Source organism: Rhea americana, unplaced genomic scaffold (genome assembly GCF_003343005.1).
Source record: "Rhea americana isolate MKP2758 unplaced genomic scaffold, rheAme1 scaffold_246, whole genome shotgun sequence".
Lineage (NCBI taxonomy): Eukaryota > Metazoa > Chordata > Aves > Rheiformes > Rheidae > Rhea > Rhea americana.
In genome coordinates, this window is record NW_028186364.1 from 887,452 (window position 1) to 912,342 (window position 24,891).

The 24,891-nt window shown below is 44.4% G+C and overlaps 1 protein-coding gene across 1 annotated transcript in view; it reads left to right on the forward strand.

The window, feature by feature from the left end:
- CSMD2 (CUB and Sushi multiple domains 2) overlaps nt 1–24,891 on the forward strand; it is a 324,269-nt gene that overhangs the window by 136,304 nt on the left and 163,074 nt on the right. Inside the window, exons 6-9 of the mRNA XM_085306730.1 lie at nt 7,975–8,087; nt 15,226–15,303; nt 23,209–23,296; nt 24,492–24,616. Coding sequence (XP_085162856.1) covers nt 7,975–8,087; nt 15,226–15,303; nt 23,209–23,296; nt 24,492–24,616 — 404 coding nt within the window. The remainder of the gene's footprint in view (nt 1–7,974; nt 8,088–15,225; nt 15,304–23,208; nt 23,297–24,491; nt 24,617–24,891) is intronic.

The window sequence follows — 24,891 nt, forward strand, 5'->3', positions numbered from 1 at the left end:
GATCCAGGTCCGAGATGTTTGTTTTCAGTGTTTGCCGAAGAGTTTTTACGCGGAGCCGCCGTAGGCGGGAGTCCCGTGGATCCGCGAGCCGGCAGCGAAGGAGCGGCACGATGCGGGAAGCTGCTCTCTCGGTGCCTCTCTTGCGCATCGCCCAGGCTTGTTTAACTGCTCTTCTGAAGTGCAGAGTTACGTTTGAAGACCCAGKCGTGCTCTTTCCATCCCCTGCAGCACGCGGTCAGGAGCAGTAACTCGATCCAGTTATTCAGTTCTCTTGCAAACGTCCGTTGTGAAAGGATTTCTCTTGTCACTGAAAAATAAGAGGTAGACGTGCTTAAGTATCCTTTAAGAGATGAGACATGCTTAAATAGCGTGTGCGTTCGGAATTAATGGCGCTTAATTCAGCTCTCATGATAATTTGAGTAGGGGTTTGGATGAAAAGTTAAAAATACAGGTGAAGTGAATAATAATACACAGAGATACAAAGAGCTTCTGCAGTACGTCCCCTGCACTGCAAGGAGGAATTAATCTCCAAATAGTTACAGTGCTACAGTGTAATAAAGACAGTATTTCTAGGCTATTTTGAGGAGTGAAGCGGAGCTGATACGGGGACTGGGGCRGTAGAGCTGCGGGACGCCTGGGCTCCGGTCCGCCTCCCTCCCGGGCCCCCAGCAGGGCATGGGACAGCGACCGTGGTTAAACCCAGCGCCCACAGACCCCATTTCACTCTTGCTCTGCTCACGTGTTTCTTCTAAGCCTTGCTCTGAAAGACTCGGAGTTCAACTCGTTTTTCCTAGACAGTGCTGAAGTAACCTTGAAAAAATAACGTGCTTCTTGGAGACTCGGCTCATTTTGCTGTTAAAAACAACAAACCCTCAACAAATCCAGCTAATGATACTCTGTTTTTTTTATCTATTTGGGCTAATTTGGGAAAGCATCGAAGGTGGTGGTTGACTGTATCCCGATTCTGGAGCGCAGCAGGGAGCGTGCACACCTTCAGGTGTGCTTAAATCCATTCTGTCTAAGCAAAGCACTTGATGTAATGGGATTTCAAGTAGACTTGTTATCTTAGTCGTGACCTTCGCCTTTGCGTTCTCTTATGGTGTGTTTGTGTAGCGTCCGCCCGGTGAATGGCTCGGTGAGGTCAAATTCACGCTAATCAAATTTCAGGGGCGTTAAAATTGGGTCTCCTGTCTGCAAATATCTCCTTCCACTATCCTGGTGCTTCAGGAACGCTTCCTGACGTTTTATTGATTTTTTTTCTTTTCTTTCTCCTCCCCCCCCATGTTGTTCTCTCCGTGTGAAACCAAATTGAAGCAGGAATTGAGATTGTAAATAGATAATGGTGCATGAATGCAGATTCATCAGTGCCATCCGTGTACTAATTGTACCAAGGGAGGAATGGCTCAAGTGGTATAAATATTTAATGCCAGAATTCAATGTGAAATAYGGGAATGGAAAAAAAAGTAAAACTGTTCAGTTGAGAAAAACACGCTTCGCTGCTTTTGCTCAGAAGAGGAGTTTTGATACCATTAACCTTTCTGTATTACGTAGTGAAGGATGCTGAGGAGCTGTGTTTAACACGGAAGCTTCGATTTCACTTAAGAAAAAATACCTTAATGCTCTGGTTAAAAACAGTATTGGAAGGCATTCCAGTAAAATCAGTAAAACTCAGAACCGTGTCCTGGAGAGATGCGTTTTTCGCAGGCCGGCGGGCTGAGCTCGGGGGCCGGGCCAGGGCCGCGCGCCCTCCCCGCCGAGCCGCCTCCGCGCGGGGAGCCGCGTCCTGCTGGGCACCGAACTCGCAGGAACCTGACAGCAAAGCAAGCCRTTAAGAGCACTTTGGGGGTTATAGGGGAGTGTTTGCTTCTTTTCAGAAGTTCAACTTGTAAGACATTAAAAAGCAACCTGGGGGGGCAGAGGGGAAGTGTCACAGAGTCACCGTGCCCCTTTCCTCAGCGCCTCYGTCTGCTCCGAGACGGCAGAAGGAGCCCGAGCACGCTTGGCAAGGCCACCTCTCTCGAGCTCATGTAGAACTTGAGGTTGCAGCATGAGCTCGTTTTCCCCACGTTGGGCCTCTGCTAACATAGTCCTCCCCTGCCACGCTGGTACAAAAGCCCTAGTTAGGACTCACTTCCTTATCACAAATCTATTAAACAAGCTGTTCGCCAACCTTGTTCAACCACCAAATGACCCAACTGCTCCTAGAGTGGCTTTATTTTTCTTCTTTTTTTTTCTTTTTTTAATACTTACTCAGAGAAGACAGAAGGTTAAAATGGTTGCCCACCCTCAAAGCCGCCCGTGGGCGAAGGCTCCCGGCGGTGGGCAGGAGCTCTTTGCTCACGTTATTTGGGTGCGTTCAGCTGCAGAGGTTGGCGTGGGGAGCCGGCTGTCCTCATAAAGTTCCTCCAGTGTGTGCTGGAAACGGCGCTTTTTGACATCTCCATATCACAAAGGACTGCAGCATTAAAAAAAAAAAAAAAAAAAAAAAAAAAAAAAAAAGTATCGTCTGTTCCCTATCCACAGTGATTGGAATGAGCTGAAATTGCAGGAAGAAATATTCAAGCTTGGACATAAAAACATTCTCACTTTATTAATCCTCCCTGCTGTCCATTTTTTTCTGAGGCTGTTAAATGTTTTTAAGCTATTACATGAGTTCTGGTACTCTCTGAAGTTCTGGACMCTGGTTTGTGACGCTGATGTTGAAGCCGCTCACAGCTTGATCAGTTTAATTGAATACGACGTAAGGCCTGAACTGGTAGGCACCTTTTAGCAAGTCTTTTCTCATGCAAGCATTTGTGCAGTTCAGAATGATAACATTTGCTTTCCAGGGTGTCTCATGGGTTCATGARCACAAGGCAAAGTGTCCAAAATTGTGTGTCCTCACAGGACTTAGCTGAAGCAGCAGAAAAGCTGCTCTCACAATTTTCACTCTCAAGACTGGGAGARAGAAGAAGGAACCTGAACTGCCTCTGCCACCCTCTTGTTACCACCAGCAGCTTTGTATTTTCAGGCTCAAAAARACAAAGTTGTGAGATTGAAATTTTAGTAGGGAAGCTGAGTTCCTCTCTTTCTGCAAATAACTTGTGGATTGCAAAGGTACTGAATGTAGAATGTGTCCTGATTTCCATCGGTGGGCAATGATTGTTGATTTTATTTAAGAAACAATTCTCGCATTGCTAGTTAGTCATTCCAAAGCCTTAGACTTCCAGTTAACATGTTGCCATATCCAGAAAGCTGAATATTTAATCAAGTGATTCATCTCTGCTGCTGATGGCAGCAAGGAAAGAAAGGAGGAGTGGGGACATAGGGAGGGGTGAAGAGTTTTCTAAGTTACTAATGGACTCCTTATTAGAAAAACAAAAGCAGAAATCTGGAAAAGATAGAGTGGCAAAGGTCCAAAATACAGGGGCTTTTATTTACATGACTCACTAGACTATTAGAAATTCAGTCATATATTGGACTAATGGTAGGTGTTGAAAGCTCCGTGCACATAATGTAGAATAAATGTGTACTGGGGACCGTGGGAAGACGTGTCTGCTGCTTTTAATTAGCTCTGGGCATTTCTGAGTCTCTGCAATGTAGTTCTTCCTTTTTATTGAAAGACAACAAGGCAGCTTTGGGCTTATAAAGGAAAACAACGTGACCTTGAGCAGTCGGAGGTAGAAATGCCGCACGGCCCCTCGGTGTCACGATGGGCAGCCGCTCCGAAGCCCGTTGCGGCCTTGGCCACGCGCCCGTCCGCGGTGCGGTGCGGACGGGTGCCGTGGCCGGGGACTGCCCCGCCGCCTGCGGAGCGGGTGGTGGCAGCTCCCGCGGGAGACTCGGGCCGTTCCTCGGGTGTTGACGATGGCACTTCGCCTTCTCCGGCCGAGCATCCTTCCCGTTTCACGGGGCTTACCGCGGGCGTGCAGCTGCTTCAACTCAACAGTGTTTATCTGTAATTAAATATTCCATTATCAATTAACTATTAATGCTTGCTAGTGATTATTTTAAAGCTGTGGGAGCCTTATGGCTAAAAGTTGGTTGTTGACTGCTGGTGAGCATGATATTTCTTATTTAATGCGTAGCTGTAGCCGTATTATTTCTTATCCATCAGAACATCTGCTGGTAGAGCTCCTCAAGGCAGGCATCGGGATACGCTAGGTGCCTGAGGCCCCAGCTGTCACCCTGCTGCTGGTCGGCTGCGGCGGTGGCTGTTGAGGGCAGGCAGCCGAGAGGTCTGCAGCGTTTGCAAAGCCAGGCGCCTGCCGGCCGCATCCCTCGGGCAGGAGAGGCTGCAGCCTCGGCCGTGAAGCCCACGCTCCCACCAGGGGCACCGGGGTCCTCTCCTCCTCGCGTCCTGTGTCTGAGTGGAGCGGGACAAATGTGGACGGGGAGCTGAGATTTTCAGTATAAAGCAGCGATAAACGCCAACGAAAGCCTTGGCATGAGGTCCTGCAGAGGAGCAGAGGGGAGCTTGGATTCGAAWTCTCAACAGCTGGGAAACGTCGTGTTTCTTTGCTAGGCACAGGTGATGGTTCAACCCTATGCACCACGACCCTGCCGGAGAGACTGTCCTCAGGCCTGAGCTCGCCCTGAAGAAGGTTTTTTCACTTAGTTGCTTGGTGCCCTGTAAGATCACGACTGGCTTGCGACCACGAGGTGCTCACGGATTAGTGTCCTCGTGCGTCCTATAGAGATTTCCCTCCCTGCGTTGTGCATGGGGGCTCCAGGCTCAGTGCAGATACAGAACCTGATGTTAAATCTCTGCAAGTAATTAAACTAATTAAAAGGCAAGGCCTTTATTTTCGTGAACCAGATTCCATTCCACAACCACATAAATACTCTTATGTGGTGTCTGAAAAAGCAATTTAGTGGCAAGACTTGAAATGCTCCTCAGCTATTGAGAAGTTAATGTGTTCAAAACCCCTCCCGAAATGTGGGTTATTACCAGCCTCATCCGGAAGGGCTCGATGGTGGTTTGTCACTGTTTGTTCCCGTTTTTTGTGTTCGTGGTTTGTTTTTTCCCAAACTGTTGGTGTTGTCTTTCCACACGGTGCACGGCACCTTTCCGGGCGCGTGTCCTGGTGATTCCRCTGGGATGCTGATGCTCGGCGAAGACGGCCCTGCCGGGACGCGCTTCCTCCTTGCCATCCTTATCAGCTTATCAGYTGTTGCTTCAGTGCAAAATCTGAATTGCATCACGATGACCAGCGCAACCTGTCATCTGAAACAGCTACAAATACCGTGACCTGCAGTCTGACGTTAGCAATAAGCCGCTTAACTTCAGAAATAAAAGGGATGGGAAGRTGAAGGAGAAGGGAGCCTGTTAGACTATAGCCCTGGAGAACAGTTTTTTTTCCCTCTACTGAGAGTTTAAGTACTGGTATATACRGAAACGAGAACCTCGTAGTGATTTCTTGGCTGATTCAGCCCTTTCCGAAAGCCATCGATGTCTCCAGCGAGTAACACGTGGTGCTGATGAATTTCCACGCAGGAAACACAGGAGCCATTTTCTTTCACCCTAAATCTTCTGTAACTCTTTTTAGCAGGGCAAAGTGGGTGCAAAATGCTGTGACTGACTATTTTTCTGTATTCTTGCTTTTGCCTTCAGTAATCATTCATAYTATTGCAAAGGTAGCAACAGTAGCAAGAAGTGCAATCCATTAATTTTTCTAATTGAATTCCAAGATGTTGATTCATTCCACTGGTAGAATTTTAGCCTTCAACTTCATGTACCCAAGATCCTTGCAAGTGAATAGAGGACAACTCGTCTGCCTGAAAGTAAGAGTACATGCAAGTAGATTACTAGTGTGGGGGCTACTGAATCTGCTTGTCAAAGGCGTATATGTATTAAAAAAAAGTAGGAGAGCGGGGACAAGAGGGTGAAATCCTGCCTCATTCAGGCAGGTTACTTTTATTGTTCTCTAGTTCTTATATTAGGTAATTGAATTACTCAGCTCTGCGCAGTTATGAAAACAAAATTTGGCTCTGCATACCTAAAGATTATTTATGAGAAGTTTGACTGTTGATTCAGAATGAATAATAAAATAACCTTTGGGGGTAATACTATTAAGTTTAAACATGTTGTCATAACAACCAGCCATAGTAACTTTCTCAGAATTGGTTTTAGACATCATGTGTTTGGTCTCAGCCCAAAATACGATTGTTTGAACTTAGTTATTTGGAGACGTTTCAAATTAAATTGGTTCAGCTACCTTTGAGTTATTCAAGGATGGTATAATGCCATATAGAATTCATTTTGATAACACGTTGTATTTCAAAAGACTCTACAAGAAAGAAATGAAAATAATCAACAGATAAATGATCAGGAGCAATCTTAATTCTGTAGTATAATGAATATGTTTTCAGTCACACTTCATAATTATGCAGAATTCAGCCAAATGCTAGAAGTTAATGCATGGTTTAAAGTCTGTACTGTAGGTGGCAGAGATGTATTAGTTATGCAGTATAATTATCTTGGCTACTTCATTAACAAGTAGAACAGGAATAAATTGAAGTTCATATACCATTAATAAATATGCTGCCAAGTATCATCCTGGATCCTACTGTTTGCTTTAGAAAAACGTAAAACCTATCTTTGGAGGTGTTAAATCAGTGAAGGACTTTTAAAGTACTTTCTTGGGTATCTGTTATGTTGTTGAAAATGTGTAGTTATAAAATTTGAAATATCCCTGTGAATAGATTTATAGAATCCTTTTGCCTTCATCYGAAAAAGAACAGATATTGGAATACCATTCATTTTTAAATAAGTGATGAGCTATGATTAAAAAATGAAAATGGGCTTTGTTAGCAGTAATAGGGTTGACTGGTAGTTTTTGTCATAGTGGTGTCACTTGCCCTACTGTGGTTAATGTTACCATTACATACCTCAGTTCAAGAGTGCTGWGACTTAAGTAATCTTGTTCCAGACTAAGACTTGGTGTGTGACAACCCAGCCAAGGATTATGGGCTTTTTCTTTCCTAGAGTTGAATAAAGCACACAGCATAATGATCAGGGACTGGGAGAGGGGCAGAAGAAAGAGAAGAGTTGCCAGAAGGACTATTAATGGGCTGTGGAGCTTTCCACCTCAGATTTGATGGTTGTGATCTTCTCCAGATTGGATTAGATCATAAATCTTTGCTTCTTGCTAGCTACTTCCAGTAAAGGAAAACCGTGTACAACCTTTTCCCTCCCTCAGATAAATTAAACATTTTTGTTAGCAGGTTTAGCCAAATATGAAGGCAGGGACAGAATGAGCTTCAGAGCCAAGCTCATCTTGCRTACCTTAGGTGTGGTGTGTCTACTGCAACGTATTTGTCATCTCTGTGTGATATCAGTAAGATAGAAAAGGTGACACAAAGCAGAAAGTTTAGCACTATTTTGTACTTTCTGCTCGTACTCTGTGGTGCAGGAGAGGGTTTGAGCCTCTTTACTATCCTTTCTGTATTGCTTTATTTGTCTACTATCACAGATGTTTTCAAGGCTCAACTCTGCCGTCATATTCTGTGCCTTGAAAGAAAGGACAGAATGGAAAACCCTGTAGTTCTGAGAGTGTAACCCTCTGGAGAGAAGACAAGCCAAGGAACACAAGCAATCCTGAGTTGTTGGTGGCTTCTCCATTTAGTGTACACGGCAGAATATTTTGTTTAGAAGAAGCTGAAAGAGAAATAAAAAAAGCAGGTGACCCAAGGGAGGTTCTGTATCCCGGTGTGGGGCGGGAGGTCCTGCGTGCCCAAGGGAAGGGCTCTCCCTCTCCGGGGATGCTCCCTTGGCGGCTGCAGGGGCTCAACACGCCCAGCCCGAGCATCCGGGAACTAGCACAAAATAGGGTGTTTGAATCAGTTTTTCCTTTGTATGGGTGCTTTTTGGGGCAGGTAGTACTCATTCAGCATCTCTTATGTTCATATAGAAGAAAGATTGGCTGGAAGGGCAGGCTTTTGAATATAATTCACATGTCAAAATAACGTTTGTTGTTGGTTGGTTTCTTGCAGGTTTACTGGAATGAATCTGCCCGCCCCGGTTATCAGCAGTAAAAATTGGCTGCGGCTTCACTTCACATCAGATGGCAACCATAGGCAGAAGGGGTTCAGTGCCCAATATCAAGGTAAATGGTTATTGTCCAGTCTGCCTATTCACAGTGCATATTTAGCTATTTTTTTTCCTTCCAGGAATCTATAATTAACTTCCTGCATGATTTTTCTGTTATCTGTTAACCTTATTTTCCAGTAGGGCATCCAGGCTTTTTCATATCTTATGCTGTTGGCCATGTGTTGTGTGAACACTTGTGTGCTACTGGAAGGTTCGTTTGCACTGAATGCTTCGTTAGCAGAAATAGACCTTGTTTTGCCCTGCAGCTTCAGTGGAGATATCTGGGATATGGCGGTGCAAAGAGGGTACTGAGAGGCAAAGGCAGCGTAGCATTCTGCACAGTGACATCGCTAAAGTGAGAGCTATTTTAGCCTGTTTTGAATGAGGTATAGACTGTCCTGTATTTATTAGTCGTCTATAGAGGGATAAATTTCAGTAGTGGGATCTTAGGATGCTGTTGAGAGAGAGAGAGGAAACGCTGATAAGGGAYGCAAGTCAAGCAGAGACAAGATCCTGTTACAAGGTTTGTAGGCAATCGGAGGAAACTGCGATTAAGTGATTTGCTAGTCTTGTAAACTAGAGATCAAACCACTGCCTCTCTGGAAATGATGGTTCAAAAAAGTCAATTATCCCTGCCTACAGCAGCCATAAGGATGTTAAAGCAAATACAGCATCATCTCCGGGCCACAGTCTTCCCAGTGGTGGGGGCTGTATGATTACCTGGTATAAGATTAACAAATTGGCGACACAGCTGCAGCGTAACAGCATTACCTGCAGCAGCACAAAGAAGAGGTAGGATCATAGTTAAGAACATGCTGTTCTTGCATTTTCTTGCAGGGCGTTGTTTAGTTTTAACTGGTTTTGTGCAGGAATACGCAATACAATCCAGTGGGATAAGGAATGGAGAAAGAGGTGGATCTTTTAACCACTTGCAATGCAGAGAGAGGTGGTCGGCAGAGGCCTGGGGAGCTGTGCTGAGACCCCAGCCCTGGGGCTTTCCCCGTGCTCTCTGCTGTGGCTGAGGAGGAAGCTGAAAAGCTTCTCCAGTGTCCTGGGCACGGTGGGCACAGGAAGGATTCATCACCACATCATCACCATTTGGGACCAGATGGGCTTCAGAACGGGTGGGTTTGGGGTGAATTATTTAGAACTGGCAACATCCTTCTCCTGGAGGGCTTGGAAGTGCTTTGTGTGCTGTCGTTTCGGTGCCGGCTGGCTCCAGCGGCAGGGTCGGAGCAGGGGAGTGAGRCAGGGAAGCAGAAGGAATGGCTGTCCGGTGGAAAGCAGAGGAGTTTCCTTTGATAAAGCTATAAACAAAACTCCCTGTTTGTTTAGCCCTGGCACTGTTATCGTGGCCTCAACAAGGGCTTTGCTTTGAGTYACCATCATTATTTTCCTTTCCTTCCTCTATAATCAGTTTTAAATTATTTTTTTAAAATCTTTGTTTTTTCTTTATAACACAAACGAATGTGTGCAACTGATGGCTCTTGATATGACATTTTCCTTTGCAGTCATGATTGCTGCTTTCTATTAAAACATCTGTCTGAATCATTCTTTTTTCTTAAATAGAAAAGCGAAGATTAATATTATAATTTCCTCTGATTAGATAAATGTCAGGGGGTTCTAATCTAGCATACGCCTTAGAAACTGGTTTGTTAGATATAATGAGCTGTGCTTTTGTGTATTCYGTGTTTAAAAGATGAACTTAAAAATGTGCTCTTGAAATGGGATTGAGGCAGGACCTCCACCCAGCCGGAGAAGGGGATCTGCCCCCTGTTCTTCAGGCACTGCTGTTCTGTGGGGCCGTTTTCCATCTCTCTTGCATGGGTGATAGGGAATCTTTTCCTTAGAGTGCACAGCCCTGCCGCTCCCCCCACGCACCTGCCTTCCTGCTACCCTGCGTTTTCCGCTTCTGCAGTATTTCAGCTCAGGATCAAGAGTCAGACCTAAAAACACCACAACTACCTTAAAAAATGCCAAACAAACAACAAAAAGTTTTCTCCAAGCTCTTAAAAAACAGTTGGAAGGTCTKTTTGCTCAGGCTAGTCTGTAGATTAGAATAGGCAAAATTTTGCCTTCTCTGGACTAAAGCGATTTTTGTATATACATGTGCTTCCAGAAAAAACACAGATTACTTTGCGATTCCTGTTCAAACCATCCAAATAGGCAATTTTGTTCATAGGCTGTCTTGTTGTCAGATTGTTATTATCTCTTAGAGGAGCTTTCAGTGCTTTAAAAAAAAGAAAAAAAAAATACTAAAACAAAAAACCACAGCACCAGAGATACAGGCAGGATTGTTGCAATCAATGAAGTCTGTGTTCATAGAACATTAAAGATAGCAGGGCAACTTCAGAAAGCTCAATGTAAACCTTTYTAGAGGAACAAAGACTTGTTTGAATATAAATATTTTAATAGAGATAAATAAATAGATACAAAATAGGACATGTAAAACTATATGAAGTAGAGCAAATAAAAYGTGTTTTTAGCACTAGGGACGTAAAGTGACCTTGGGATTGTCTAAGAGGAGGAAGAGCAGATTAGAACGAATCTGATTTCTTGTCTGTTTTCCAGTGATATGTTTGTAATTTATTAACATCCTGTATCCTCTGAGACAGTATCTGTCTTTGCTGGTAATCTATAAGAAACTCATTCCCCTTCCAACTTATTTTACGTTGATGCTTAGTTTTAGCAGAACAYTTTCTTTGTATGCTCCATTTGAACTCTTTCTAATCCATGCCYTAGTTTGGAAATCTCTTTATGAATGTGGAAGCAAGGTTAGATACAATCAGCCTGTATACAAGTTCTCTTATGTTGAATATAGCAAATTAATTCCCTTCTACAGAGTTTGGAAATGTTTTTCCCTTTCCTAGTCTTTTTATATAAGGTGAATCTTGCTGTCTTGCAAATACTCTGTTCCCACACTCTGTGAAACCAAATAAAAAGGGACTATAGMGACATCAGTGAGCTGTTTTCTTTCTTCCCCCCCCCCCCTTTTCTTTCTCCTACCTCCCACGCCTTCCTTCTTCATTTCCCCAAAAGGTGCAATGTAAGTGTAGGTGATAAATTAAACTAGAAGTGGTGTGCACAGGACAGGCAACAGGATGCCTGGGCTCTAACCCCAGCACTATCGGTCATCATCTTAGAGTACGCTAATACTTCACTCTAAATACTCMAAATAAGGTAATGAAAAAGCTGTTGAATTTAAAATGATGCTAAACAGGTCTAAATGATGATCTATCTGTTGTAGTCCATCTCTCKAGCATATATTTTATTACATAAATAGGATCCCAAATTGCTCTTCAGCTGATTGTTACCAACGTGTAATAGCGTCTTTTATTGATCTCTCCCCTTCCCTTCCTTTTTTGTCCTCCACTCTAAGGTAGAAAGGTGAATGTGGGCAAGTTTCAGCCCAGTTAAGCCGTAGCACAGTGCTGAGTACCAGCAGACATATCTGTAGTAATGGTCTGTTAAACTATTTTGTGCATATTGCACCACATAAGTGGCATTTAAGGATAGATGTATCTATAAATRTAGATGTTTAATCTTTGGCAGATCTACCAGTCTTCATCTTGGATCACATCTTTGGGCTGTAAAGGGGATATAGCATATGCTGTGCAACCTGTTGAGTCTCCTGGGCAATCCTGAGCAAAAGGCAAAGACAGGAAAATTTTAGCATTTGTTGCAGGCACTGACTGCTAAGCAACCATTTTTTAGGAATGGAAGGCATAAATGAGATAAAAGCCTTGTTTTACTAGGTGCTGCACAAACATACAGTGTTTTCTCTACCCCCAATTACCTTTCAGTGTAAATAAATAGTTGTTCTTTGTTCTGATCCTTTTTACCCCTTATTCTTGCAGCRGAAAGAGGATCCTGTGGCTTGTTCAGAAAGCGGCTTGTGGCTTGCACAGAAAGTCAGCGGAGCTAAGCGCCAAAGCCAAGTCATAGCTGCCCAATACAGTAACTGCACAGAGTCCCCCCTTCCCTGGGGTGGGTCTGCAGGGCTCCTCCAGCCTGGCCTGGGGAGAAGCCGGCACAGCTGCTGCCTGCACATCCTGCTTTGCTGCATCGCAGCCGGGGCTTTGTGCAAGGTTTTGCCCTCGCTGGCCTCCGGGCAGATCGCAGCCTGACCTGGTACAGGATGCTGGGAAGGGTTGGACTGGACCTGAAAGAAACGGATGGGGAGGAGAAAAAAAATGAGTTAAAAGCAGAGGAGAATGGCCAACCCTGTAATTCAAGCAGCTTCGCGTGACTCAAAACAGTTGCGTTTTGAGGGAAGGTATTTCTCTTCTTGAAGTCCACTAAGCATCCCCGTAAGCAACCCGCAGTAATATCACRAACACAAGATTAGGACACCCAAGCCAGAAGAAAGGGAAAGGAAATCTAATTCAGGCATCCAATCTTTAGCAGCAATCCCACAGCAAGGGGGACAGAGGCTTGTGGAATAGATTTATGCTGAAATGCTTTTTTTAGAATTAAAAATAAGTCTCCTTAAATTCTTATWTAAAGCAACGTGAAATGGTTTAAGAGAAATGCTCCAAATTGCCTGCTTGCTAGAAAAGCTTCGTAATGTCATCTTTCAATTCTGACAAGAAACAGTATTCCACCAGATCTGTGAGATTATCTACGAGCAGCAAAACCCTCCAGAAAACAAGAGTAAATTTTGTTCACCCGTTTATCCTGACGTGATCCTTTGTAGTACTGTTCCACATTCAAATTTGCGAACAAAGTAGATTTCCATATACTGGATTTTTGAGGTGTAGAGTAGGAGACTTGTTCTTAATTTTTTGTTTAAAAAAGAAGCAACATTGTATCCTGACTCGTTCTAATCTGAATTGCATCATGCGTAAAGCTTCGCTCTCGTCATTGCGGCTCCATGTAACAAACAAGCTGAAGGATTACGCGGAGAGGATATAGTGATTTCAGTAATTGCTCAGAGAGGCAGAATGCAATTAGAGTAATGGAAGGTACAGACTCCCTGCGTAATGCGGTTCGGTGTCCTTGCGTTAGGTTTGCGTCTTAGTAATGAGGGTCCAGTTTCTGCTACGGATTTTCAAGACCACTGGGTGCTTTGGACCTAAGCTTTCAGGAAGAGTCTCAAATTCAGAGCGGCCTCCTCCTGTGGGCTGGGTTGTGGAAGGCAGGTAGGAATAAAAATGCCCTTTAAAAAAGCCTAATCAGGAGCGAGGCCCCGGGGTGCTGAGGTTGGGAGGCCTCTGGCACCGATCRCCCTTGGCCGTGGCTCGGGGCGTTCAGCCGCTCCTGGCGACGGGCCCCGAGCGGGCCGCGCCGGCCCCGGCGCGTCTCCCAGGGCGCCGCGGCAGGCGCGCCGCGCGGCTTTGCACGCTCCGCCGCGACGCCCCGGGAGCCTTTCCGCCGCCCGGCCTAGCGCTTGGATGTTGCAGCATCCTGGCGGCGACGCGCTGCGGCGCGGGGGAATACGTTGCCATTTCGGGCAGAGATCTGCTGCTTTTCTCGTGGTACGTTTGCAGGTGCGTTACATCTCCAGAGAAATAGATGTGTCTTAGATTTGCCTCAGATCAACACGCTGTTAATTATTTTTCCTCTCTTTAAGAAAGCACAACAGATTAAAGATACGATTGCTGCTAAGAAAGCCATGAACAACACAAGTTCTTATTCATGAATATTTTTAAACTAACATGGACCTCAGTTTGAAGTTATAACTGCGTTATTTAAAGAGAAGGCGAAAAGCTATAGCCACATGACAAACAAAAAGCTGCAACCCAGCATGTAGCACAGAAAAACGCTACCTTGGGTAAGCTTCAAGGCGTGATGCTTGACATCTCCCTGTCTGATGCTCCTGCAAACAGATGTTATTAACAGACTTTTTCAACCAAAAAAGGATGATTAAAAAAACTTGTTAGTTTTATTGGTAATTTTTCTTGACAACATTGTCTCAGAAATGTGCTAATTTAGAGATGAAAGTATGACAAGATAAAGAACGAGAAAAGAACATTTTGAAGTGGAAGATGGGCTGCTTTCCTCCGTAGATAAGAACCGACTCATCAGAGAAGGGATCCTATAAAGTGATTTTGAACATCACTCTTTCAGATGTGAAGTTATTCTTTAACCACATTAACTTCAAATATGCAGTAAAAAGTCTGCTGTGTGTTAGTCAAAAATACCTGGCTTTATGCTGCAGGAGGGAGTTGGGAGCCTCTACTGGTGTGGTTCCGGCTGTGCAGGGTTTGTGCAAAACCCTCTTGTGTGGAGAGAGCCACAGTAGCTGCCAAATCAAGATAAAAGCAAGCACGTGCTCAGTTAGGCTGTGAGTCTTTGCACTGAGTCAAAGTAGGGGATTCTCCTGGGGATGGAGGGATAGAAATCCGGGCACGACCCTCATATGGTTTCTCATCTTCTAGCTGAGGTTTGGAAAGGAAGGTGAGTGGTTGCAGCAGGACCTCTGGTAGAGTCTTCACGCAGATTTTATAACTGATCGGCCGGTGGCTATTAATAATGAGTTTGTAAATCTGTACCATTCTTTGTCAATAATATGRTTTGAATATGGCTCTTTTGCTTTGAATTTTTGCTACCTTTTGTGAGTGTACCATTTATTTAGAGCACATGCACAGTTTTCAGGTTGTGGAGCATTTGTTTGAGTGCTGGATTCCMAAAGAAGCTGAGAATGGCTTTTCTGCATAATGTGGCTGTGTAATAACTCCAGCAGCAAAACTGGTCAGCATTTGACTGTTGGGATCCCAAAACTCTCTAGAACTTCTCTCTTCGCCATTTGCCATGTTAGTATGTTAAGCAAAATGGCATGGGTTGTAGGGAGCAGGTTGGTGCTCCCAATTTTTGTATTCAAAGTGGGTCATTTCAGCTTAGGGAATGAGTGCGGAGCTCAACAGAGGTAAAYGAAGGAGGGATCCTAATGGCTTTGAGCGGTCAGGACAGAGAGGCGTGCTGAGCCCTGGCTGCCCGGCTGGTGCCAGTTAAGCCAAGGTGCGTTCTATTCGGGAAGGGCCGAGTCGAGTCTCCTAGCTCGCGAGKAGCAGAGTATTCACCAGACTCCTGGTTTATCCAAGATGCAGGGGATCAGTGGTGTACAACTGGTGCTTTGTTTACTTTTTAAAGAATCCCTAATACTTAGCTTAATCTTTTCCTTGTCTTTTGCTTTCTTTTAAATCTCTCTCTAGTCAAAAAGCAAATTGAACTGAAGTCCAGAGGGGTGAAGCTAATGCCCAGCAAGGACAATAACCAGAAGACATCAGTATGTAAGTTCCCTGCTCCTCCTTGCGCTCTGTCCAGTGGTCTCCTTGCACATTTCATTTGACTTCAGTAATCTCTAAAACTTTGTCACTCTTGAAAGTTTTAATGCTTTTTCCTCTCTGCCCTCTGCATTACTGCATCATTTCCTTCCAGTGCTCTATTCACAAGCATTTACTAACTCCTTGGAGTGGGAACGCAGGGGACTGGTGTGTGCACATTTAATATATACTGTATGATTCCTGTTCAGTGACAGACCGGGGTTCATTACTTCTGTCTTCTTTTAGTCTGAAAGTGTCAAAATGTGAACAATTTTGGAAACTGAGTTAGTGTATCTGTTGTAAAATAAGGAGCTGGGATAAGGACCTACAGAAAATCTAGGGAAGCAATAACAGTATCTCTCTTTTTACATTTTATTTAATTATTCCTCCTTRCAGAAAAATCGTATCACTTTACTGTGCGAGAGTTTATAACAGCAACTTTAGTGATCTCCCTGTTAAGTTACTCTCCTTCAGCACATCTAGTGGTTGGTGCCTGTTAGAGGTGTGCTGAGAGTATTGCTTTGCCTCTGTTACATTTTCCTCTTGCAGTAAGTGAATCCATTAGGTCTGTTCATCTTTACATTTGGTTCTTTTCAGGTCAGAAGTAAGACTTATAGGTTTGTTTATGCAYGTGATTCTGGACAGATGCCTGGGCTCTTAAGAAGACTCTTAAGATTAAGCAAGAGCAGTCTGGACTAACTCTGTGTTGTATTTTATAGAAATCCAAATGGGAACAGAATGTGGCACTGCTTAAAATAGTTTTTAGAGGAGAGAGTGTGATCATTTTGTTGCATAGTCCATTAGACCCATTTCACTTGCCTGAATTTCAAGTGCAAAATTCAGTTAAGAAAAATAGATGAACTGAATTTAAAACATCATTCACTGTCATTCCAAAATGAAATCAGCTTGCTTCTAGGTTCACTTGAGAGGGCTTGTAGTCTCCCGTTACTCGGGAGAAAGGCTCAAAAAGTAACTAAATATCAGGATGCAAATTGCGCCAAATCTCCAGATAGAAAATGGTGGGGCATGTTTAGAGAAAATCAATTCAATTTTCAGGAAAAGCTGCGTCCAAGAAGTTTCTAGTCCTATGAAATATTCTTGACAGGAAGAATTTAATTGACCTTTTAAGATATAATAAGTACTTCAGTTCCCTTAACTGAGAATGAGATTACGTTGGAAAATACCACTAACTTTTGTTGTGCTGTCTCTGCAGCTCCAGAAGACAGAGGGTGCATTTGAAATAGGAAATGTGGTATCTTGGATGCTGGGATGTGTGGGGGTCTTTACTGAGTGCAAATGTTAGCCTGTTTTGGAAGTACTAGTTTACTGTATATAAATATTGTGGGTTTGGGGAGAATACAGGATTTTCGTTTCTCCTTCCTGGGAATGCTAGACTGCTGCTCTGTGGCAATTTCACCAGTTACTGCTGGTGAAATGGTGTTGTTAGTAAACCAAAGGACCCAGAACAGCAAAATAAATAAATAGATGTATAGAAAAGCCCCTTGGGATGTCAGATGCATTGGCTATTCCTGGCCAGGTGCTTCTGATTTGCCTGCATTAAGAGCCGTGTCAGCGATAAGCCTCCCGGTAGCTCCTGGGAAGGGGCTGGAGGCTGAAGAGGRGATGGCAACGGTGCTCTGGTGCTTAGTGTGGCCCGTTCTGTCCCAGTCCTGCGCCACGTTGAGGGCCAAAGTGTAGGAAGCTCTTGTGGCCTCTGCCCAGGCTATCCTCACCCAACAGATTGCAGACACCAGTCTTCAGAGCTGTCAATTCAGCATCCTGTGTAGTGCTAATCTTGTCATATTTGATAAGGCAAACCACAGAGCGTAGGAAGGCAGCTTAGCCTGAAAGCTATTAAGCTATGATAATATATATGGCAATAGTGCTGTGGCCCAAATTCCTCTCCGTTTCCAGCATGGTGCATGCCACCRCCCTTGTGTTTTCAGCTCTTCCATGTGAACTGCTCTCTGCTGTGTCTGGACTGTAAACCCAGATTAACCTCTATCTTGCACAGCCTTCTGCTGTCACACTTCTGTTACAGTAAATTTTCAACTTCAGAAATGCTGATTCCAGAGAAGATGTCTCCAGAAAATGGTTTATCTTCAGGAAATGGAGCCCAAAATGTTATCTTCCTTTTCCCTTGCTTTTTTGACTTGCATGGCTAGCCATGCCCCTTCTTCGCTCCAGCTTTCATGTGCTTGTGAATCAGCATATGCATCAGAAATAACTATACAGGTGGGACAGGCTGATTAAAGAGCTATGAAGTTTGCTAGTTGTTGGTCTTATCATTTCACATGACTTGAACATCAGAAATTTAGAAATTTCTGTCTCCCTCAATAAAAGCTAGTGCTTTACCGTGCTTTATTTTCAAACACTTTACTACTGTTAATGCTTTCAGGTAGACTTTGCATCTGTCTTTATAATTCTCCCTTGAAGAATCTATGGCCAAACAAGGCTACTTGGAGCTACCTGCTTTAATACTCTGCAGGTTTAGGGGGGGGGATTTTTATTTTGCTGAATTGAAGCTGTGGTTAGCTACCAGATCCTACCTGGCTAGATTAAAACCTGTATGTTTTGCATATCTAAGTGGAGACAAAATGTATTCGTATCATATTGTTAGTATTATTTTAGAAGAAGAATATATAAAAATACGGAATTCAGGGAGGAGGCGCTAATTGTGCTAGGATGCAGTCRAACATGTTTATTTGAAATTTAAATCAAGTGCTTCATACTGTTCACATTCTCTAAAATTAATTGGGCATCTTTAATCATTTTTAGAGGGGGAAAAATATTGCTCTGGAGAATAAGCTATAAGAAATGTGGTTTTAAAATTGAGATCACATATAGGGAATCATTTTCCTGATACTAACTGAGACATACTTTCTGCRTTTGCAGTATTCCTAAAGCAGTGACAAAGTTAGAATATTGCATGCAATATGTAAATATGTATATTCCACATTCATATAGTATGAAAAACATGGCATCTTTCTTACAGGAAAAAAAAACATTAAAGTTGCTTTTCTGACCCTAAAAATGCATTGCTGAATATTATTGGAAGGGATTCTATGAAGTAGTACAAGCTCTGTGTATCTTAGATTTGTCTAAATCTATGTTAAATGTACAAGTGCAAAATTATTTGGGGGTGCTGACTAGTTTTAGGTGTCAGCCAAGGCTAGATGTTCAGCATTGCAGCAAACCTGCTTTCTGCGTCGGATACCGAAGTGTGAATGTGTGTGTCTGGGTCTCGACTGTGCTGCAATGGCACAACAGGAGTATCGAGGACCAGGGGAGCGGGCCCAGGGTTTGCAGCAGTAGGCAACACGACTTTGAAAGAAGTGAGCTTCAGCTGGAGTAGGMCATGCTGCAGACATGGTCTGTGCAAATGATGGTCTTTAAAATCTGAAAGGCTTTAACTGTTTCTGTACTCGCATCCTTCTCCTGAACTATTCTGAGATAGTGACAAGAAGTTAAATACAGGTCCAGAATACCCTGAGCATAAAATTCTCAGCTGGCAGGAGTTGTCTCCAGYGTTAGGGTCTTGCAGCCCCAATCTGTACCCTGTTCATGCTTGCGAAATTAGACGTGTGAGGCCTAGAGTCAGGTCTGGCACTGTGTCACGAAGGTCATTCAAATGCACTCAAGTGCTTAAAGTTTGCCTGGCTGTCGAAGGGCCCTCCTGGGTGAGAAAGGCAGCAAGTCCTCGGTYGGGATGAGCATGTTACCAGAAAATCTGCTCTTCATATTTTAGGACTGAATTCTGAAATCCATTAACGTCACCAGATGTTTGCATGGAGTAACAGCAAGCCTTAGATCATAAAGAATAATTTAACCTCTTTAGAACAATGGATAACTGCTAAAATCCTTTATTTTCCTCAGTAGAAGAGCTGACTTGTTTATTTTCACTGTATTTCTCATGCTGAGAAACTTCGGGTATTTTTTGTAAAACCTTTTTTAGATGCTGCTTTTATCTTGTAGCTCATATTTAACATGCCTAAATTCAATACAAAAAAAAATGTCCCTTGGGAATCTATCAGTTAACTTCCTTTATTAACTTGAGGAAATACAGAGAAGTAAAAAGGATTCTTAGTTCTTCTTTCAACAGATGGAGTAAATTATTTTGGCAAACAGAGCAATCGTAACTGGCTTTTACTGAATACATCATAAGAAGAAAGTGGAGGGGGGGGGAGAAGGAAAGAAAAGGAGCGAAAATCCGTTCCACAGTTATGGGGAGGGAGAGAATCCTTGGACCTATAATTTAAAAGTTATGGGACAGTTCATCACACTTTTAAAGATGTATTGTTTTCCTAGTAACCTTGAGGAATTCACGGAAATGCTGAGCCCAGGCATAGATCARTCAAACCTTCAGTAGGATGAACACAGAACTGGCAGCAGGTTCTCAGCATAACAAATATGGTTTATAACCTTTTGTTTAGTTATGGTCGTGTATGTGTGTTCATAACAAAAGCTAGAACAAAACTGCTGCAATTGACCATCTAATCCAGCCTCCCCTTTTCTCCACCTTTCATTATGTTTACGAAGTGAAGTGTTCCAGCAGGGATGATACGGAGATACCTTTCCTTCCCTCTTGCTCTGTTTTATCTAATCCGCTTGCTGGTTTGTCTGCTGCTGTTACAGGGATGTTAATAAAATGATAGCTAACCAGAGAACTGGTTTGTTTTAGTCTTCCGAATGTGATTGATAACGGGGTGCCCGTGGGTTTTGCCTGTGCCCTGTAGCCTCGCTGCCTCCTCCAGCTTTGAGGCTGTTCAAGGTTCACTGACTTTAGGTACGGGCATAACACATGGCTTTGACACCAGATCARCTTGGGCATAAATGACATTGGATAGTCTGTTGACCATGGGAGAAAGCGTGTGATGCAGAAAGGCAATCCGGGCACGTGCTCTGCCAGGAAGATGACACCAGTGTTTAAATGCCGGCTGGCTGGAGAAGCCGTGTTGGTGCCTGTCCGTGCTGTAGGTGCATCTCCTGTGCATTGTGGTTTTACTCTGCAGAAGGTGTAGAAATAAGAAATCTTAGCATTTTTGCTTTAATACTGTATGGATCTGTGACTTACAACCCTAGTTTGTACACACTATTTCAAACTGTTAATTTTAGTTTGTTGAAGATATACCCGTGTACGTGATAGAGGCAACACGTTTGCGTAGGTGGGCCGTGATTTAAGGAGCCGCAAGGAGGACTGGGTCACTTCTGTACCTTGTTCAGCCGACCTTTTCCCAGAAGCAACATACCATTTCAAGCACTAGCAGAAGGRCTCCTGAAAGTTAGTGATTTCATCTGCAGAAGGTCCACACTGTCTCTGCAGAGATGATCTCCCTCACAGGATTTGGGCCAAGTATTTGCTGTTGCTGTTGGTTTTGTACAGTGCTCCCACAGCAAAACAACCTCATTTCCTAATGTGTTGTGCCTGGATACTGGAGGACATTTTATTCTGACCCTATTTCCATGCTTTGCCAGAGGTTATTCACCTACTGGCTGCTGAAGCCCTGTGGGCATTTCCATGCTCTTAATTCTCATTTGCATTACGTGTCATTGTGGGGAAAAGAAATGAGAGGTGGGCAGCAGAGGAGCGTTCGGCTCCCCRTAACGCTTTCAACAGTCGGATCAACACTACGGCAAATGGCCCCAAACAGGTCCGAAGACACAGCTCAGCCTCTTGGACTGACACTTCTGTGCTGGTATTTTGGCGCACGTTGCGACTCATACCCCTCCTGCATACCCTGCTCCTGCAGAGATTTGACAAGATCTGGGTCCTCACTGCCATCATCTTACGTGGTTTGTAAACGCATTTGAAGCTTCGGGCCTTAGAGCAAAGTAGTCAAGCTATGCAAAAGGTTTACAGCAGATTAGAAATCGTGTCAAGCTTTGGATTTGTGATTTATGGGACAATTTCCTTTTAAAAACTGTGCTTTAATAGGCAAACACTTGGCACAATTTTATGATGCTTGTTTGAATCCTGGTAAATCATAGAGGGTGTTTTCTGGGTTTTACATTGCAAGTTTTCTTGTATTTAAGCATGAAATTTAGCAGGGAAGGAGGGAGAGCAGATCAAACTGAAAGAAATAGGTTTCAGCAAAACAACCACACCAGATGACCTTGCGGCTCTGGGAGCTGATGGGGATGCTCGTTTGTGGGGCAGGGTTTTGCCGCGGCAGCCGCAGATCCAGGGCAGCGTTGCGGTCCCTTCCGATGCCTGTGTGCGCTYGGAGTCGTCAGGAGACATGAAAGGTGGCAGCAAAGCTTTGTTGCTACAAAACGCAGCCGTCAAAGATAATGGTGCTGTTTTATGCTGCTGTGTCTTGCTGCTGTATCTGTTTTACCACGTGACGGAGCTTTACACGAAGTTATGAATATGCTGCATTATGGAAAGTAAGAAAAACAGCCTCCGAGGAGCCTGGTTCGCCGGCAGCCGTTCCTCTCTTCCCCGTTGGCCCTCAGACACGCGGAGGAGGCAGCGGAGCACCGAAGCCTCCGGCCGCAGCGCCGTGCCCCGCTGCTTCGCGGGGGGTGCCTGGCCACCCTGCAAACACCCAGCGCGCGTCCGCGGCAGCCCCGGGCTTGCGGGAGCAGCCTGATCCGTCCCTTCAGGAGCAGGGGTCCGTCACGGGGTTTGCAGCTGTGGTGCCTGAYGCCGCGGGGGGTAATTACCCAGACTGCCCGATAGGATGGTCTTGCCTTTTGGTGCGGTCGTGCTGCGCGGCCCGTGTTTGTGGGGACGCTCCGTGTGCCTGTCTGCCCGCATAGAGGTTTCCATGCACGCACCTCCGTGTTCTTCACCGTGCGCAGTGCGGAGCAGAGCTGCAGTGGTGGAGCCAACATCTAGCGTGAGGAACGTGCTTTTAGCATCGCCCCATCATCCRTTTGGCAGGGATCCTTCGGGCACTGTGCTAAAGCAGTGTGTTCTGAAGTGTAATTGAGATTTTTCCTCTAATTTAGTGATAGGCAGAGGTAGAATGGAAACATGCTCGTTTAAGATTCATGCTCCACTGCTTCAACATCGTTGCCAGGAAGTGTTGCATTTTCCTTGCGTCCTTCCCTCTGTGATAGGAGAAAACTGAATTGCATCAAGTTCTGCAGCTCTGTGGCAGACCCACCCCTTTGTCCTGTGCCTGTAGGTTTTTTTGGTAGTTCCTGTAATACAAAATTGAAGTCAGAGCACTGCCAGATCTCATTTCATCCTCGTCGGGAGCCCCCCAGGTTTTATCTATGCCAAGTCAATGCTCGTTTGCGCCATTTGACAGGTTGGAGGGGGGGATGTGGCAAAAGAGAATCAAGTCTGAAGGTGTGCGTTGAGCTCGTGGGCAGTTACGTTAAGGTTGCTCCATAAAAGCCTTCATATTCAAACTAAATTACTTGCTTTAAAATGCTCGACTCGCATTTCCCTCTCCTCTCTCTCTTTTGTTCCGGGCCTGGGTTTCTCCCTGGTCTCATCCACCTGCCTCCTCGCTGGGTTGTTTGCTTTCCCTGGCACCACTCGGAYGGCTCGAGGGGCGGTAGGCTCTCACCTCGGCATCTCACAGGTGGCTGTTTTAATCACAGGCTTCAGAAATGGGCTATTTAATTGGTGTAATTTTGCGAATGACAAAATTCTTTTCAGAGGTACTTCTGTAGTAGAACGGAGGGAAAACTGTGTCTCTAGCTGGCACTTACTAGAAAATGCATTGGTGTTTAAGCTGAGCTGAAATGATTCCAGTTAAACTTGTTTCCAAAGCTATATTTTTCTAAACAAAATGGAACATGTTCAGGTTTTTGAGCTACCAATTGCCATTTTTCTCTCCTCATCCACCAAGACAGTTGATGAAAGAATGTTTCTTTTGCTATTCTGTCTCTGTATGTGCTGTTTTTGCTTTGTAGTAACTCAGGTTGGTGTGTCCCAGGGACATAATATGTGTCCAGACCCTGGGATTCCAGAGAGAGGCAAAAGAATAGGCAACGATTTTAGGTAAGCCCTTGCGTGGGTGCGTGGGTGTGTTTCTGCATGCAGCAAAGCGCTTGTCTCTAGCCACTGTTGTGCTGCTCGGCATCGCCTCGTCCCTCCCCGTAGAGACCACCTGCCCACCTCTACATGAGTTATTCCAGAAAGCTTGCTGCGATTGGTGCTGTAAAAGGGGAAGTGTGTAAAATGTGCACGTGTGTGTGCGTGCGCGTGTGAGACAATATTATAGATGAGGATCTATAATGATCTCTCTTTGAGAATAATTCTTTTTCTCAAAACGGGCCCGTAGCCAGGCCTGTGGAGCCGATGTTCGCTATCCGTCTCCTCTCCAGTTGAGTGCAGAAAGTCCTGTTTTAAACATCAAGTGAATCACTTCTCAGATTAGCTTAAATCCCAGCGTGGCCCTGCCCCTAGTAAATTTGAGGCAACTTCACAAAGCACTGGTACAGTTTCTTGTCAATAAGTATATGTGCTGCTGGATAATTGTTTTCTTATAAAGTTTAAAACAGTGCTGTTATCCCCTTGTAGTCGCTAGCCTTCATTTAAAGTGCACAGGAATGAATCAGCCTGCTGTTAGCAATGGTGGATCAATATTTAATCTTATTTTGCTATCGATGGCTGTTTTGTTCACTAAAAATGTCTTTCAATTTAACCTGAATCTATCAAATTCTCCTGAAATCTGGAAAATGGATTGGTGGGGTGGGGTTCCCCACAGAGTGCCCAAACACCGCAGGAGAAATTCTCAGCTGATGTAAACCAGCATTGTGTTGCTCCAGTGAATAAAGCAGCATTGGCCTAAACCAGCAAAGGCGCTGAATCCAAAGCGACAGAWTAAAGAGCAAGTGTTTCAGTAGTAGATAAAGCTTTTTTTWWAAWTTTTTTAAAATATGGAATGCTGTGTGTGTCCTCTCCTGGGGCCAGTCTGTGCTCCTACATGGAGTAAAACTCCCGCTGCAGTTATTCAGAGAGTCAAATGTGTTCCCAGACAGTCACCACCTCAGGCAAGCAGCACCCAGCACGAGCAGCTGCACAAGGCGAAAGATCGTCCCTTACTCATCCCTGGTGTTGCCTGGGGGCCAGTGAGCGTGCTTTCTTTACGTTTCGGAGAATCATTGGGATAATTAAAAAAAAAAAAAAAAGTTAAGCCAGTTTCTGCAGAAGCATCTCAGTTGCTAACCTTGCTTTGTGTTCTGTCTACTAGGTTAGGATCCAGCATCCAGTTCACGTGCAATGAGGGCTAYGATCTACAAGGGTCCAAAAGCATCACCTGTAAGAGAGTGAGTGACATAATAGTTGCATGGAGTGACCACAGGCCTGTGTGCAGAGGTGAGAGCATACAAAGGTTTTACCAAGTTATTAGGACTAATGAGAAAACACATCCTATTCCTGCATSTCCTACTCTGTCCTCAAGTTTGTCATCACTTAGTAACTGCCTATTGCCTTTTCCTTTTGACTTACTGCACTGCCACTCCCAGTAGCGTTTAAGTGGATCCTTTCAGGTTGCCGGGTCCCAGCCTCCCCGTGGAGGACCCTCTGTCTCTTATGTTCTTCTCTGCTAACTTTACATAACTTATTTTCAGAGGTGGCTACCAGCAACCCCT